General features: G+C 36.8%; 1 protein-coding gene across 6 annotated transcripts in view; it reads left to right on the top strand.

Moving 5' to 3' along the window:
• Gria4 (glutamate ionotropic receptor AMPA type subunit 4) overlaps window positions 1-19,169 on the top strand; it is a 392,371-nt gene that overhangs the window by 302,671 nt on the left and 70,531 nt on the right. For all 6 annotated transcript variants that reach the window (XM_021173095.3, XM_021173096.3, XM_029481411.2 and 3 more), the window contains exons 7-9: window positions 3,091-3,249; window positions 11,477-11,644; window positions 12,717-12,821. In XM_021173095.3, coding sequence (XP_021028754.1) covers window positions 3,091-3,249; window positions 11,477-11,644; window positions 12,717-12,821 — 432 coding nt within the window. The remainder of the gene's footprint in view (window positions 1-3,090; window positions 3,250-11,476; window positions 11,645-12,716; window positions 12,822-19,169) is intronic.

The following is a 19,169-nucleotide window of genomic DNA, read 5'->3' as shown; positions in this document are numbered from 1 at the left end:
TTTTAAAATGATTAATTCTCTGACTAGATTTGGTGGTTCATGTCTATAATCCTAACACTTGGAATGTTGATGCAGGAAAGTAGCAATTTCTAGGCCACCCTGGGCTATGAAGTTCAAGGTGAGCTTGGACAACTTAGTAAAATACTCATTTCAAAAAATGAAAGGGGAGAGAGGGATGACAACTGTAATCCCAACATTCATTCAATAGGCTGACACTGCAGTATTGCCATGAATTTGGGACCTGTAAATTCATAATAAGTTCTGGGCCAGCCTAAGTTGTAAAGTGAGACCCTTTCTAGGCCAGCCTAGATTGCAAAGTGAGACCCTGTCTCCAAAAGTTACAATAGGCAAGTATGCAAACATAAAATACCTATATTAAGCAAGAAACAAAGTAGGAACTCTCACAGAAATTCTGCCTTCTTTTTTTACTTATCATTTTATTCATTTACATTTCAAATGATATCCACCTTACCAGTTATACCTCCACAAACCCCTCATTCTAGCGCCCCCCCCACTTCCCTCCCCTTTGCCTCTATGAGGGTGTTCCTCCAGAATGAGATTAGCACTGTTCTACATTCATTCTTTTTTTTAATTAAGTATTTATTTCATTTACATTTCCAATGATATCCCAAAAGTCCCCCACACGCCCCCCCCACCCACTCCCACTTCTTGGCCCTGGCGTTCCCCTGTACTGAGGCATATAAAGTTTGCTCGACCAATGGGTCTCTCTTTCATTCTTTTATCTCAACTTCTTATCATTTAACTTACTGAAGGCAGCTCTATTAAGATTTTACCCCTCTAAGCCCTAAGATCTCCTTCCTAATGTATCAAGTGTTCTAATTTCTAAAGCAAACAACGTGATATACCTACTGCTGCTTTTCCTTTCTAGCTCTCTTAGCTGTTACCTCCAGTCAAGGCACCCGTCCCACCAGATTTTAGTGAGGATTTAGTCACCTCTTTTAGGGAGTTGTCTTTAAGAACTTGGATTATCTTCTGGTTCCTTCTAGCTACAGAAATAACACCATGTCCTAATAGTATAATTTTTTCATTCCTCAAATTGTTATTTTAAACCTACTGTATTCGAAGAAGTTTCCAAATCCCTTTAGCACAGTTATAACTAAGGAACTGGTTCACAGCAAACTTGTTCTGACCAGGATAATTCCTCCTTCTTACTGTATAAAATGACTCTTCACCCTTACTCTGTCTCCACTGCATTTCGACTCTTCTTGTACCTCTCAGCTTTGGTCATTGTGCTTAGATTTTTTTTTAAACTTTAATTGTTTTTTTTGGACCTTTTACATATGCATCAAAAGCATCTACCTAAACCTCAACTCTTCAAAGTAAGTTTTAAAAGATGATAAGGGAGAATCTTCCTCATTCTTCTTGGTCTTCTGGTAACCGCACCAGAGCAGCCTTAACATGACTTTGTGTAAAACACAGCAGTAATGCTGATATGAATCAGATAAAACATAAAAAATAGACTTCTATTTACATTGATAATATAATGAGCTTATTGATTGGCAAACATCATCATTGAACTATCAGACACCTGTAATTCTGAATATTACTCCAGCAGAGGATATGAAAAAGAAAGTCAAGATGGGAAGGAACCTATAGAGTTCACTACTTACTGTAAAGCGCAGTCAATTTAGGAGGCCATTTTCACAAGAGGGGGGGCTCTCCCTGAGCTCAGGAACATTGTTTTGATAGTTAGCCACTGGCTTCCCAGTAACTGGAGAGTAACTGACTTCATTATAGTGTGGCCATATATCTCCTTCATTTCCATGATTTTCTGTAGATTCCAACAAAAGCTAAGTGGTCACCAAAGTAACTGTTGCCAAGGAAACTGGCTCACAGTCTAGATCCTATCAATTTTCTGCATAAAATTATGAGAACATAAATGAAAGGGAAATGCTGCCTATACTCAAACAAATATAGCCAAAATTAACCAAGCCACCCACCAAGCCACTATAACTGAGAGGCTCTTGTTTTAATCAGACAAAATAATTGTTATTCCTTTACCTTGTGCTGTTTGACAGACTTTGTATCTAACAGTCCCTGCAGATTACAATTTGCTTGTGTCTTGCAGCTGTGGCTAAAGCTCCACCGAAGGCTTAGCAGAACTTCTATTTCAGCTATAATTAAAAGAAAATAATAATCTCAACAATTAGTAGCTAATGCAAGAGCTGAATTACTGTGGCTTTTAGAAAACAGTAAAATGATTTGTCTGCCTCTGGGTCTGCCCTGTATGCTGGTAAAAGCAAGCCAATGTTCCACACTGACAGTTAGTAGCTAGAGATTGATGGGCATTGTGTTTCCCAGATCTAAAACTTCAATTTGCTTTGTGATGTCTGGCTTATTTCTCAATGAAATGAGAATGTTACTAATGAGCTGTCAAAAATGAGAGACACATAATAGGCCCAAAATAAATACCAATTAGGTGAACTAATTATTAATCAGTTACAATTACTGAACATATACCCAAAGTGTTAGATACTAGAAGTATCTAACACATATCATCCTTCTGTTTGGTGTGGAGGTAATCTAAGGCTAAAAAGCAACAGAGGTGACAATCAAAGCCTGGGTTTCTTTTCTGCCTTTTCTCTACTGGTAATATTATAAGAATTAATAAAATTAAAAGCATACATTTCATAACCATATGAAGGAATACAAAGTACAAAGGCTGAACAATCTGATCAAACCTTGGCCTTATTGTACATTCATAGGTGACCTTGAAAAGATTTTTGCCTTAAAAACTGATTAATTTTAAGGTAAAAAATGTTTACCTTAAAATTAATTAGGTCTTCACAGTATCCAAGGGATGATTGAGCTGAATAGATAAACTGTAATATAATTAGAACAGAACATGATTTATAGCAAACCCTGATGTAATTTAAACCCTATTAGTTCACATACACTGACTTCTCAGTAACAATTTGCCTAGTCATCAGTGGAATAATATGTTTCTTCTTAGATCAACAGGCATGTAATTATACAAACTCAAGATGGAATTTGTGTTAACCTATACACTGTTGAAGAAGAGGAATTTTTGATGAACTAAATTTAATGAGCTTTCTTACTGTTTTACAGGGTTTCAAAGATATTTCTCTTGAGAGATTTATACATGGAGGAGCAAATGTCACTGGATTCCAGTTAGTAGATTTTAATACGCCCATGGTAACAAAACTAATGGATCGCTGGAAGAAACTAGATCAACGAGAATATCCAGGATCTGAAACACCTCCAAAGGTTTTGTATATTTTTGTATATTGTGTACTACTATCTTTTTAAATGTTTTAAGTTACTTTATTTTATGTGTATATGGTTTTGTTTGTTTGTTTGTTGTTGTTGTTGTTGTTTGTTTTGTTTTGTTTTGTTTTGCTTTCAAGTGTGCCATGGGTATGCATTGTGCTCTCAAAAGACAGAAGAGGGAGTCAAATTTGCTAGAACTGGTGTTACTGGTGTTTATAAGCCACCACACGGTACTGGGAATATAACCTGGTCCCAGTCAAAAACAATAAGTTTTCTTAACTGCCAAGCCAAATCTCCAAACCATGTTAATATGTTTTATTTTATGATTTGTTTTTTATGCTTTCAGACTCTTTGTGACATCTTCTCACAATCCTTGCGCTAAAAACTGACTGAATACATTAAAATGTTTGTGTATCTGGTACAGTGAATAAAGTGCTTGCTATGAAGCATGAGAACTTGAGTTCAGATTCCTCACCACCCACTTACAAATAACTAGTGCAGAGATGTACTCCAGTAATCCCAAGTCTGGAAAGTTGAGGCCAGAGGCTCACTGTTCAGTCAATATAGCCAATCCAGAAGAACTGGCATTCAGTGAGAGACCTTGTCCTGAACAACAAGGTGGAGAGCAGGAGAGACAGTCACCTGAATATATTTCTAGCCTCCAGATTTCCACAAACAGGTGTTGTCTCAATAGTTCAAGTTTACCAATGAAGATGATAGCATGAAAGCCTGCTAGCTCAGAGAGGCAAAAAAAAGCACCCAGCTGACCTTCCTCCACAGCTGATATAGCAAATGGAAAAACTCCTTTTGCACACTGTCTCTATAACCCCTGAAACTGAATGTCTCTCCCTTTTACTTCCTGTGTATCTCTCTATCCGTCTTTCTGACTTCCTCTTCCACTGTATAGTTTTGTATACTCCCTCCTGGTCAACTGTTTGCTTATTCTTTATTTAGTCCTTTTTTATTTACTTTATTTATTTATTTTCTTTATTTATTACTTTATATATTTACTTTATTTATTTAGTTTATTTAGTCCTATTTAGCAGAACGCTCTTAAATGTGTGTTAGAGCTGAGTCACATCACAACTAGAAACAGATTTTTCCTGTAAATAAGGCAGACTCAGGGTTCACAGTGTGATCAAATATCCTACAATTCACAGGTGAGCTTAACTTCAGATGTAAAGGACCATGTACATTCAAACATATGCCATACATACACACAGACATTCAGACACCATTTGGTATTCCTCAGTTGAGAATTCTTGTTTAGCTCTGTACCCCATTTTTAATAGGGTTATTTGGTTCTCTGGAGCCTAACTTCTTGAGTTACTTGTATATATTGTATATTAGCCCTCTATCAAATGTAGGATTGGTGAAAATCTATTCCCAATCTTTTGGTTGTCATTTTGTCCTATTAACAGTGTCCTTTGCCTCACCAAAGCTTTGCAATTTTATGAGGTCCCATTTGTCAATTCTTGATCTTAGAGCATAAGCTATTGGTATTCTGTTCAGGAAAATTTCCCCTGTGCCCATGTCCCTGAGGTTCTTCCCCACTTTCTTTTCTGTTAGTTTCATTGTATCTGGTTTTATGTGGAGGTCCTTGAATCCACTTGGACTTGAGCTTTGTAAAAGGAGATAAGAAAGGATCAATTTGCATTCTTCTACATGCTAACTACCAGTTGGAGCAGAACCGTTTGGTGATTATGATGTCTTTTTTCCACTGGATGATTTTAGATCCTTTGCCAAAGATCAAGTGACCATAGGTGTGTGGGTTCACTTCTGGGTCTTCAATTCTATTCCGTTGATCTACCTTCCTGTCATTGTACCAATACCATGCAGTTTTTTTCTTTTTTTATTAGATATTTTCTTCATTTATATTTCAAATGCTATCCCCAAAGCCCCTATACCCTTGCCCTGCCCTGCTCCCCAACCCACCCACTCCTGCTTCCTGGCCCTGGCATTCCCCTGAACTGGGGCATATGATCTTCACAATACCATGGCCCTCTCCTCCCATTGATAGCCAGCTTTTATCATAATTGCTCTGTAGTACAGCTTGAGGTCAGGGATATTGTTTCCCATAGAAGTTCTTTTATTGTTGAGAATAGTTTTCACTATTCTGGGTTTTTTGTTATTCCAAATGAATTTGGAAATTGTTCTTTCTAACTCTATGAAGAATTGATTTGGAATTTTGATGGAGATTGAATTAAATCTGTAGATAGTTTTAGGCAAAATGGCCATTTTTACCATTTTTATTTTGTCAATCCATGAGCATGGGAGATCTTTCCATTTTCTGAGGTCTTCTTCGATTTCTTTCTTCAGGGACTTGAAGTTCTTGCTATACAGATCTTTCACTTGATTGATTAGAGTCACACCAAGATATTTTATAATATTTGTGACTATTGTTAAGGGTGTCATTTCCCTAATTTCTTTCTCAGCCTGTTTATCCTTTGAGTAGAGGAAGGCTACTCAATTAATTTTATATCCAGCCACTTTGCTGAAGTTGTTTATCAGGTTTAGGAGTTCTCTGGTGGAATTTTTGAGGTCACTTAAGTATGTATCTTCTCATCTGCAAATAGTGATATTTTGACTTCTTCCTTTCCAATTTGTATCCCTTTGACTTCCTTTTGTTGTCTAATTGTTCTGGCTAGAACTTTGAGTACTATATTGAATAGACAGGGAAAGAGTGCACAGCCTTGTCTAGTCCCTGATTTTAGTGGGATTGCTTCAAGTTATTCTCCATTTAGTTTGATGTTGGCTACAGGTTTGCTGTATATTGCTTTTACTATGCTTAGGTATGGGCCTTCAGTTTTTGATCTTTCCATGAGTTTTACCATGAAGAGGTGTTGAACCATGTCAAAAGCTTTTTCCGCATCTAATGAGATGATCATGTGGGATTTTACTTTGAGTTTGTTTATATTGTGGATTTTGTTGATGGATTTCCATATATTGAACAATCCCTTTATCTTGGTGAATGATCACTTTGATGTGTTCTTAGATTTGTGAGAATTTTACTGAGTGTTTTTGCCTTCCATGGGAAATTGGGCTGAAGTTCTCTTTCTTTGTTGGGTCTTTGTGTGGTTTAGGTATCAGCATAGCTGTGGCTTCACAGAACAAATTTGATAATGTTCCTTCCTTTTCTATTTTGTGGAATATTTTGGAGAGAATTGATATTAGGTCTTCTTTGAAGATCTGATAGAATTCTGGTCTACCAAAACCCATCTGGTCCTGGGCTTTTTTTGGTTGGAAGACTTTTTTTTTTCCCTAGGTATTTTCCTTGTTTACATTTTCAATGCTATCACAAAAGTCCCCCATACACACCCCCCCAATCCCCTACCCACCCACTCCCCCTTCTTGGCCCTGGGGTTCCCCTGTACTGGGGCATATAAAGTTTGCAAGTCCAATGGGCCTCTCTTTCCAGTGATGGCCGACTAGGCCATCTTTTGATACATATGCAGCTAGAGTCAAGAGCTCCAGGGTACTGGTTAGTTCATATTGTTGTTGGTTGGAAGACTTTTAATGATTGCATCTATTTTATTAGGGGTTTAGGGACAGTTTAGATGGTTTGTCTGATCCTGATTGAACTTGGTATCTGGTATCTGTCTAGAAAAATATCCATTTCATACAGATTTTTAAGTTTTGTTAAGTATAGGTTTCTGTAATAGGATTAGATAACTTTTTTAATTTCCTCAGTTTCTGTTGTTATGTTATGATACTATTTAAATTTGTTTTTGTCATGGAATATCTTGGTTTCTCCACTTACGGTAATTGAGAGTTTTGTTGGGTATAGTAGCCTGGGCTGGCATTTGTGTTCTCTTAGTGTCTGTATGACATCTGTCTAGGATCTTCTGGCTTTTAGAATCTCTGTTGAGAAGTCTGGTGTAATTCTGGTAGGTCTGCCTTTATATGTTACTTGACTTTTTTCCCTTAGTGCTTTTAATATTCTTTCTTTGTTTTGCACATTTGCTTTTTTGATTATTACATGATGAGAGGATTTTTTTTTCTGATCCAATCTTTTTGGAGTTCTGTAGGCTATATATTTATGGGCATCTATTTCTTTAGGTTAGGAATGTTTTCTTCTATAATTTTGTTTAAGATATTTACTGGCCCTTTGAGTTGAGAATCTTCACTCTCTTCTAAACCTAGTATCCTTAGGTTTGGTCTTATTGTGCCTTGGGTTTCCTAGATGCTTTGGGTTATGAGCTTTTTGCATTTTGCATTTTCTCTGACTGTTGTGTAAATGTTTCTGTGGTATATTCTACACCTGAGATTCTCCTAACTCTTGTATTCTGTTGGTGATGCTTGCATTGATGACTACTGATCTCTTTCCTAGATGGTCTATGTCCAGGGTTGTCTCCCTTGTGATTTCTTTATTGTTTCTATTTTCATTTTTAGATCCTGGATGGTTTTGTTCATTTCCTTCACCTGTTTGGTTGTGTTTTCCTATATTTCTTTAAGGGATTTATGTTTCTTCTTTAAGGGCTTCTGCCTGTTTCCCTGTATTTCTTTAAGGAAGTTACGTATGTCTTTCTTAAAGTACTGTATCATCATCATGACATGTGATTTTTAAATCAGTCTTGTATTTTAGTTGTGTTGGAGTATCCAGGGTTTTCTGTGGTGGGAGAACTGGGTTCTGATGATGCCAAATAACCTTGGTTTCTATTGTTCATGTTCTTGAGCTTGCTTTTCTCTGGTTATCTTTGGTGTTGGCTGGTCTTGTCCCTCCTGTGAGCCTGTGAGCCTATGATCTTACTGTTAGCACTACTGGGATACCAGCTCTCTCTGGGTGGGATTAGGGTGTGGAGAGCTGTGGCACATGGTCAGCTCCAGGCACAGATGGAAACTGCCTTTATTTATTCCCTGGCTGCTCCTGGGTTCCTATGTCCTGTGAGCTCTGGATGGGTCCCACTTGGGCCAGGTATTGAAGAAGAAGTGGTAGTCTCACCTATGATCTTAGGTGTGTCAGTACTCCTGGGAGACCCGCTCTCTCTGTGTGGGATTAGTATGTGGAGTGCTATGGCACAGGTTCAATTTCAGGTTACTGGTGAAAACCTGAAGGATTGTGTCCTATCTGCTCTGTACTTCCTATCACATATTACTATTTAATACCCATTTTTTACCCTGTGTGATTATGATCTGAAAAGTTTACTCAAGTAAGCCATTGTTCTTAAAAAGAATGTAAGATTTCTTTCTGAGAGCTTCTTGTTGTGACCTTCTGTAAATTAATCAATATATTCTTTTATTTATTTTAGTTAACTTCTTTTTCTTCCTTAGCATTAACCTACAGCCACTTCTCAAAGGGAATTTACTTAATACATATATTTTTCAGAAACACCAGAGTCTTCTCACATTACAACCATTAGGCAGCAATGTATGCTGTTTCAGACCATTTTAAGCTGTCAAATAACCTGTAAAGAAAAAAAAAAAAAGCACAAATTTGGGTAAAACAGCACCTACTGATCACAAAAAGTGCATTTGTTTATATAATGAGAACAGAAAAAAAATGTAGTGTTTATTTAACTAGAACTGGAACTTTGCGTATTTGCTGAATTGAGTGTTCCATTTCTCTGTATATGCCTATGTGTGCCAGCAAAAGTATTAATTATTGACTTGGAGATTGCAAATAAATGTTAATGAGTAGAGAAATTCAAAACCAGAGTCCATAAATGGTGAAGATTGAGTACAATTAACTGAATTGTATTTCACTTGGTTAATGCTTACCCCAAGAATCAACACTTGATCTCTGATCTTGTCACTTTCTTTCAGCAAAAAGAATACTAATTACTAATAATAATGAAATATGGGAACAAAGGTCCTTTAGATTTCATAATTCTTTGCTATGTTTCTGATGCCCCAGCTAAACAGAACTGTTCTCTTTAGTCAGTGTCCCCAAGTATAGATGTCAGTCACCATGTGTAGGTGTCACCTCCACTGTCCTTCACTTTTACCTGCACTATCCATATATTCCAACATTCTTTCAAAGTTCAAGTTCCACTTTCCCCCATGATCCTCCTTTATGCTCTCCATGATTGTGCTATTCTCAACCAGGACTTATCATACTTCGTATTTGGCTCCTGTAAACTCCTGTAGGAACCACACACTACCAATCTTCACATTCTCACATTTCCTAGCCAGTGGGTTCAGCAGCCAGCTTGTCAGGTCATAATAAATATTCAACCTCACAACAGATGCAGTAAACGATTACTTTTTTATTTTTCTGCTTTGTGCTCTGTAACATATATTTTATATTCTACAAACCTAGGAGTAACAGAACTTGAATTTATTTTAGTTATTTCTTTTCAAAATCCAATTTCCTCCACTGCATACTGATTCTGCCTCTGTTTTTCTTCTATACCTACAAATGTTGAGAGGCAGAATTCACCTCTTCATTCTGATTGATGGGTAGGACAGAAAATAACTCCTAGCTAAGAGGCAGTTTTAAAGGTTCTCACAAATGAAATGTTTATTATATATATATATATATTTTTCTACATGTCATTTGAACTCTGGGTGTCCATAAATACACTTTTCTACACGTACTATATAATAGGGCACATGAGAAAGAGTTGGAGCTTTTGAATGTAAAGCCAATTTAAAAGCCAAGCTTCTGTCAGCTCTTCCACCCTATTAAATTTCAGGCCTTTGTTTCTCCAGCTGGTTTTGTTTGCTTTGCACTGCACCCCACTGTGCTGCACCACTTCCTTTTTCTACAGGAAAGTAAATTTGTTTGCTTTTTTTTTTTTTTAACCATCTCCCCTCAGCTTCATTCTCCATGCTTGGAAGAAAAAAAGGCCAATATTTTTTTTTCTTTTTTTATCTCTTGATCCTGGCACACCAGCAGTACATTGTTTCATTTGTCCTTTAGGTCTTTGGGAAAATGTCTTTATTTTTCCTTTTTATTGACTTGCCTTGGAAGAAGATGACTTTGGAGGCTTTATCTACTCAGAGGCATGATATGCCCAGCAAGAGAGAATGCACATTAATGTTTAGTGTAGCACTTTGCTTCGTTTGCTTCAGTTAGTTACTCCATCCTAACTAAGAGGGCACAGGCCTTTGCTTATGTCTGTGATATTGTATCCTAGATACCCTTACTTTACATGATCCTTATACATCCTTTTGATACAAAATTCATGTTCAGTTTCTCTACTACTTAACAGGGCTTTCTTGGAAATCATGTAATTTTAGTTTTTCTCTTCCTTGAAATGATAGCTTTTCAGTGTACTAATCATATTGTCTCTGTTTAGTTTCTACTTTCACAATTCCAAATGGATTTTCTTCACTTGCAGGCAAAAAACCAAGAAGTTTCTCCCCTGATTCACATGGTACAAAGTTGCACCTGATGCAGATGTAGAAAGTGTTAATTATATAGAATTTCTGAAGCAGATAATTGCAGTTATTGCTATGACTAGTAGTTGATGAATACTATGTCCTATCACCCATGTGTTTAGTAAGTCTCTCATCAAACATCACCAAAATTTACCCCAAGTCACATTTTTCTATTTGTCTTCCCTTACATCCTGCTTTCCACTAATAATCTTGCCCAGGTGGCTCACTCTTTTCTCAAAAAGATGCATGGATGGTCATCAAAACACAGATGGTATAAACTTTGTATCTACATTGATACTGGGATGGAAAGTTAAAGCAATGATTAGTCCATCAAATTGAGCACTCTCATTGGATGATAGGTGCAAACCCTGTTGAAGTTGAGTAAAATAGTTGTTATCCCTAGCATTGCATTTCTCAATAACAACACACAATTTCTCTGAGAGGATAAACAGAGATATTTCAAGTCAATGAATGCAAAGCAAATCTCTGAGAACACGGCTAGACATTTGGAGGGGGGAGGGGGAGGGAAAGGCCCTCCTGGAGCTAAGCCACTGCAATGCAGAATGTAGCAGCACAGACTGTAGTATCCATCCTCTACCTGTTTATATTGAAATACAACATAAAGTCCCAACCTGAGGCCTTTCTTCTAGATGATGGAAAATTGTGCTTCAGGGTCTCTATTTTCAGGGTGGGTTTTCTCCTTTAAAATTAGAGCAATATGATGTAGCATACAGTATTTGTGTTAAAGCAAAACAAGACACTTCAAAGCCATCATCAATTATCAGTACCATGGTAGCTCTTGAGAAAGATGGAGTTTTTGTCATAAGCCCACAGAGCTCCAAGATTTCTCTTTGTGATAGATTTTAACATTTGTCTTTGTACATGCTTTACCTTTGCTCAGTACACTTCTGCTCTCACTTACGATGGTGTCTTGGTAATGGCTGAAACTTTCCGAAGTCTCAGGAGACAGAAAATTGATATTTCAAGGAGAGGAAATGCCGGGGATTGTCTGGCAAACCCTGCTGCTCCCTGGGGCCAGGGAATTGACATGGAGAGAACACTGAAGCAGGTAACTCATAATTTTGTTTTATTTTATGATCTTTTGTAAGAATGGTATGTTAAAAACAGACTAATTGATCTGAATATTAACTGACTATAATAATTTCCATGCTAATATATCAAGTATTTAACAGTGTTGAAACATTTTAGTTAGAATTGCAGTGGTTATTCCTTATATGCATGTGTAGTCAAAATAACACAACAAATCTGTAAAAGTCTAAAGAAATGAAGTTGTTCAGTGTAGCCACACTTGGTTAGCAAGAGCCCAGTGTTCCATAAAATCACTCAAGGACTCAGCCAGGCAGAACAGCTGCCATTTTGAATGAACAGGTTGTGGGAAAGTTTTGGAACAACAATATCTGCTTATAACTTACATCAGAAAGGGTCATTACCCTCATTATCCATAAGGAGTACAGGGAATAACTTGTCAAAGAAGGAGAAATGTTTGAGAGAGCTAAAGACTGCTTTAATGCATCTTTAACTTTGGGTTAAATGATCAATTTTATTCTTTTATACTCATTCAAACAATATATTTTACGTAATTTGTGTTCCAAAAAATTATTAATTTCTCTAAAATGTGATCAATTCAAACTGTAAGTAAAATGAATAGGAATCAAAAGGTAATTTGGAATCCAATGTGCTTGGATATTTTAGATGATATATTTTTAGCTTTTCATATGTTAGTTCAATGTTAGTGAGAAGAATATGATCTGTCATAGAAACCCTAGGTACATAATCTGATGTAAGAAGATATTTTAAAAAAACCTAAAGATTGACCCTAAGCAAACAAAATTTCTGTTCTATAAAGGATATTTTAACATTGGGAAAGAATTATGTTAGTTAAAATGAAACTCTGTAATACCAAAAAAGTCATCTTCTAGGTATAGAGCAAAAATAACTCTTAATATCCTTTCATATCCTTTCTCAAGGCTCCATCTCAGTAGCTCAAGCATCCAATGACATTCCAGAGAGCTGATTGTAACTTTTAATTGCACAGCCTTTTATGGTCCTTAGACTAGTAGAGAAAGATTCCCTTAAGTGAAGCTCTTAATGAGTATATATGTTTTCTTTTTCCTTCACAGGTTCGAATTCAAGGACTGACTGGGAATGTTCAATTTGACCACTATGGACGTAGAGTTAATTACACAATGGATGTGTTTGAATTAAAAAGCACAGGACCTCGAAAGGTGAGCTGAAACTGAATTGAAAAATAAAAATTATTTTCTTATTTTCATGTGACACTCTTAAAGGCTTATAGGAGAAAAAAGCATGATCCTCTAAATTCTTTTTTTGTTTGTTTGTTTTTTGTTTATCGAGACAGGGTTTCTCTGTATAGCCCTGGCTGTCCTGGAACTCACTTTGTAGACCAGGCTGACCTTGAACTCAGAAATCCTCCTGCCTCTGCCTCCAGAGTGCTGGGATTAAAGGCGTGCACCACCACGCCCGGCTCTAAATTCTATTTTTAAGTGACACTCACACCTAGTATTTTCTTGATAGTCTATGGTTGTATCATATGTTTAATGTTTAAATGATGTGACAAGTGAAATAATTAATTTGTCATTTTACCCTATAGTTCACAATGGGAGCAATGTGGCAAGGGGAACTTGGCAAACAAATTTTGGAATCAAAATGCATTCCACAGAAAAGAACACAATGCAGTATGTCCATATATGATCTGTGAATCATTAGAGAGAGTAAAAAGAGATCCTGCTAAAGAATGGATGTACTTTAAACAGATTATTGGTTTCCAACTAATCAGGCAAATTAAATTGAGCAAACTAAAGCAAATGGAAGATAAAATGAAGACACTAATTACTGGGCTGAGAAGAGCAACACCAGAGTTTTGGAAAGAACTAGCTCAAGGATTTTATATTTAAAAAAAATATCTTACCATTTTTCTGTTACTATGACAAAACGCCCTGACAAAAAGACACTTAAAGGAAAATGGTTTGCTTCTTCTTAGTATTACAGGGTATAGTTTATCACTGACCACAAGTACAGGCATGAACTCGAAGCAGGTCTCATGATAACCACAATCAAGAAAGACAAATATATGGATGTTGTCTGCTTGCATATGTACTCAGCTCAACTGCCCCACACTTATATAGTTCAGAGGCTCTCACTATGAAATAGAGCTGCCTGCAAAGAACTGGTTCTTCTCATATCAATTAAGACGATCCTGATCTAGACAGTCCCTCACTGAGAATCTCTTCCCCAGTGATTTTGTTTGTAGCAGGTTGACAATTAAAGCTAACCATCACAGAAAAGAAGCTCTAGAGATATCAGATGTGAGGATTCTTATATGCCTTTCTAGCATTCCCAATGTAGTCTACCAGAACTGCCTAAACTTTTCCTCTCAAGACCATTTTTTACCTGAAATATTTATGTGTGAATCCAGGTATATAAAGTAGACAAATTAGACATTTACGGATTATAACTCACAAAAAAACTTAGAATAATTTTAGTATAGCTATAATTTCATCATTTATCTATACTAATGAAATGGATGTGCTGGACTATTTTTACGTGAAAAAATTAAATCTAGTCTCAAAGTGATAACACCTTTTTTCTTACATTGGTTAATGTTTTTGATTTTTGTAGTTGTGAATGCTAAGAACACTGGATCACATAACTAACCAGTACAAAATGGCAGAAGTATATTTCAAGAATAGGATGTGTATATTTTAAAACGTTAACAGAAATTGTTAGAAATCTTATCCTAATCTTGGGTTAAGATTCATCCAACAATTTTTGTGAAAATCAATGAGAATATTAATCTAAAACCTTGAAAAATCAAGCCATGCATCATCTAGGAATGGTAGATCATGCCTGTATACCTAGCACTTGGGAGGCAACATCATCAGGATTAGAGAGCATCCTAAATGATGCAACAAGTTAGAAGTCACTCTAAGGACATGCAACTATAAATTCTATCTATCTATCTATCTATCTATCTATCTATCTATCTATCTATCTATCTATCTACTAAATAAATAAATCATTCTAACACAATAGAAAGATATTCGAAATTGATGTCTACAAGCTGTGGAATGATGGTAGAAAAATGGTATTTGCTATCCATGCTTAAGCCATTATATTTTCATAAGATAAAAAAAAAAAACCTTTGTATGTATAGGAAGAGTACTTCAATGAGTAGCATACAGTATTCTTAAATTTGAGCCAACGTTTTTCAGGGGGTGTGCATAACAGCTTGTAGTACAGGTATTCCTATTATGCATTTCAAAATCAAGACTGCGGTGAAGTCACATGATGCAATATAAACAGATGATTCCGGCAAAATCTCAATTCACTATACATTTTACCGTTGAAGAATCAGAAACTGTCTGATTTTTTTAACCCCTGTGTTCCCTTACACTAGTAAGCCACTGCTTAAGAAGGTAAGTTAAGCAAGGCATGATGCACGAATTTGATCCCAGCATTTGAAGCAGACACGTAGATCTCTATGAGAATCTATGCCAAAGAGAGAGACAGAGACAGACAGAGAGATAAGCATTTTATAGTAAATGATGCCTAGGATTCTTTTTCATTTATTGGATTTTTAATTTACATTTCAAATGTTATACCCTTTCTCGATTTCCCCACCAAATTTCCCCCTTATCTCATGCCCTGTCCCCCTGCTTCTATGAAGGTCTTCCCAGACCCTCTCACCCACTACTGCCTCCCCGTCCTGGCATTCCCCTATACGGAGGCATCAAGCCTTCAAAGGATCAAAGGCCTCTCCTCCCAGTGATGCCCCACAAGACCATACTCAGCTACATATGCTGCAGGAGACATGAGTCCCTCCAAGTGTACTCTTTGGTTGGATATTTAGTCCCTGGGAGCTCTGGGGGGTCTGATTGGTTGATATTGTTGTTCTTCCTAAGGGGTTGCAAAGCCCTTCAGCTCGTTCAGTCCTTTCTTTAACTCCTGAATTGGGGACCCTGTGCTCAGTCCAATGGTTGACTGTGAGCATCTCCCTCTGTATTTGTCAGACTCTGGCAGAGGCTCTCAGGAGACAGTTATATCAGGCTTCTGTCAGCAAGCACTTCGTCATGAAGAATCCATGATAGTGTCTGGGTTTGGTGATTGTATATGGGATGGATGCCCAGGTGGGGCAGTCTCCAGATGACCTTTCCTTTAGTATCCACTTCTCACTTTGTCTCCATGTTTCCTCCTGTATTTTGTTCCCCCTTCTAAGAAGGACCAAAACATCCACACTTTGGTCTTCCTTCTTCTTGAGGTTCATGTGGTCTGTTAATTGTATCTTGGGTATTCTGAGCTTTTGGGCTAATATCCTCTCATCGGTGAGTGTGTGGTTTTTGTGATTGGGCTACCTCACTTAAAATGATATTTTCTAGTTCCACCCATTTGCCTGCAAACTTCATAAAGTCATTATTTTTAATAGGTGAGAAGTATGCCATTCTGTACCACATTTTCTGTATCCATTCCTCTGTTGAAGGACATCTGAGTTCTTTCCAGCATCTGGTTATTATAAATAAGGCTGCTATGAACATACTGGAGCATATGTCTTTGTTATATCTTGGAGGATTTTTTCAATGTATGTCCAGGAGTGGTATAGTTGGTCCACAGGTAGTACTATGCCCAGTTTTCTGAGGAACCATCAGACTGATTCCACAGTGATTGTACGAGCTTGCAATCCCTCCAACAATGGAGGAGTATTTCTCTTTCTCCACATCCTCACAAGCATCTGCTGTCTCCTGAATTTTTTGATCTTAACCATTCTGACTGGTTTGAGGTAGAAGCTCAGAGTTGTTTTGATTTGCATTTCCCTGATGACTAAGCATGTTAAACATTTCTTTAGGTTCTTCTCTGCCATTCCATATTCCTCAGTTGAGAATTCTTTGGATAGTTCTGTATCCCATTTTTAATAGGGATATTTGATTCTCTGGAGTCTATCTTCTTGAATTCTGTGTATATATTGAATATTAGCCCTCTATTGGCTGTATGATTGGGAAGGATCTTTTCCCAATTTGTTGGTTGCCATTTTGTCTTATTCATAGTGCCCTTTGTCTTACAGAAATGTTGCAATTTTATGAGGTACCATTTGTCTATCTTGAAGCATAAGCTGTTGGTGTTCTGTTCAGGAAATTTTCTCCTGTGCCCATGTGCTCAAGGCTCTTCCCCGCTTCCTCTTCTATTAGATTTAGTATATATGGTTTTATTTGAAGATTCTTGATCTACTTGGACTTGAGCTTTGTAAAAGGAGATAAGAACGGATCAATTTGCATTCTTCTATGTGCTGACTGAAAGTTGAACCAACAGGATTTGTTGAAAATGCTGCCTTCTTTCCACTGGATGGTTTCAGCTTCTTTGTTAAAGATTCAGTTACCATAGGGGTGTGGATTCATCTATATGCCTGTCTCTGTACCAATACCATTCAGTTCTTTCATTGAGAATAGTTTTTGCTATTCTGATTGTTTTTGTTATTCCAAATGAATTTGCAAGTTGCTCTTTCTAATTCTATGAAGAATTGATTTGGAAATTTTCTAGGGAATGCATTGAATCTGTATATTGCTTTCAGTAAGATGGCCATTTTTACTATATTAACCTTGCCAATCCATGAGCATGGGAGACCTTTCCATCTTCTGAGATCTTCTTCAATTTCTGTCTTCAGAGACTTGAAGTTCTTGTTACACAGATCTTTCACTTGTTTTATATTATATATGACTATTGTTAAGGGTGTCATCCATAATTTCTTTCTCAGACTATTTATCCTTTGAGTAGAGGAGAGCCACTGATTTGATTGAGTTAATTTTACATCCAGCCACTTTGCTGAAGTTGTTATCAGGTTTAGGAGTTCTAAGGTGGAATTTTTGGGGTCACTTAAGTATATTATCAGATCATATGCAAATGATGATATTTTGACTTCTCCCTTTCCAATTTGTATCCCTTGGACCTCCTTTAGTTGCTCTGGCTAGGACTTCAAATATTTTATTAAGTAGGGAGAGAGTGTCAGACTTGTCCAGTCCCTGAAATTGCTTCAAGTCTCTCTCCATTTAGTTTGGTGATGGCTACAGGTTTGCTGTATATTGCTTTTTTTTACATTTAGGTGTAGACCTTGGTTTCCTCGTCTTCCCAAGACTTTTAGTATGAAGGGGTGTTGGAATTTGTCAAATGCTTTCTCAGCATCTCATGAGATGATGTGCTTTTTTTTTCCTTTGTATTTATTTATATAGAGGATTACATTGATGAATTTCAATATATTGAACCATCCCTGCATCTCTGGGATGAAACTTACTTGAACATGATGAATGGTTGTTTTGATGTATTCTTGGATTCGGTTTGCAAGAATTTTATTGAGTATTTTTGCATTGATACTCACACATGAAACTGGTTTCAATTGCTCTTTCTTTATTAGATCTTTGTGTGGTTTAGGTATAAGTATAATTGTAGCTTCATAGAATAAATTGGGTAGTGTTTCTTCTGTTTCTGTTTTGTGGAATACTTTGAATACTATTGGTATTAGGTCTTCTCTGAAGGTCTAGTAGAATTCTGCACAAAACCCATCTGGTCCTGGGCATTTGGGGGGGGGGGGGTTGATGACTGCTTCTATTTCTTTAGGGGTTATTGGACTGTTTAGATGGTTTATCTGATCATTATTTAACTTTGGTACCTGGTATCTGTCTAGAAAATTGTCCATTTCATCCAGATTTTCCAGTTTTGTTGAATATAGGTTTCTGTAGCAGGATCTGATGATTTTTTGAATTTCTGAGCGTCTGTTGTTATGTCTACCCTTTCATTTCTGAATTTGTTAATTTAAATACTGTTTCTGTGTCCTCTGGTTAGTCTGGCTAAGGGTTTGTCTATCATATTGATTTTCTCAAAGAACCAGCTCCTCGTTTTGTTGATTCTTTTCATGGTTCTTTGTTTTTTCTTGGCTAATTTCAGCCCTGAGATTGATTATTTCTTGACATCTACTCTTCTTGGGTGTATTATCTAGAACTCTCAGGTGTGCTGTCAAGCTGCCAGTATATGTTCTCTCCAGTTTCTTTTTGGAGGCACTCAGGCACTCAAAGCTATGAGTTTTCCTCTTAGCACTGCTTTCTTTGTGTCCCATAAGTGTGGGTATGTTGTGCCTTCATTTTCATTAAACTTTAAAAAGTCTTTAATCCCTTTATTCCTTTCTTGACCAAGTATGACATTGTTCACCTTCCATGTGAATGTGGGCTTTCTGTCTTTGTAGTTATTGAAAACCAGCCTCTATTTTGCGGTGATTTGCTTGGATGCATGGGATTATTTCAAACTTCTTGTCTCTGTTGAGGCCGGTTTTATGACCAATTACATGGTCAGTTTGGGAGAAGGTACCATGAGGTTCTGAGAAGAAGGTATATTCTTTTGTCTTAGGATAAAATGTTCAACAGATACCTGTTAAATCCATTTGGTTCATAACTTCTGTTAGTTTCAATGTATCTCAGTATAGATTCTGTTTTCATGATCTGTCCATTGATGAGAGTGGGATGTTGAAGTTTCCCACTATTATTGTGTAAGATTCACTGTGTTTTTGAGCTTTCATA

Source organism: Mus caroli, unplaced genomic scaffold, assembly GCF_978045245.1.
Source record: "Mus caroli unplaced genomic scaffold, Mus_caroli_1 scaffold_11, whole genome shotgun sequence".
NCBI classification, from domain to species: Eukaryota; Metazoa; Chordata; class Mammalia; order Rodentia; family Muridae; genus Mus; species Mus caroli.
This window is presented reverse-complemented; position numbering and strand designations above follow the sequence as displayed.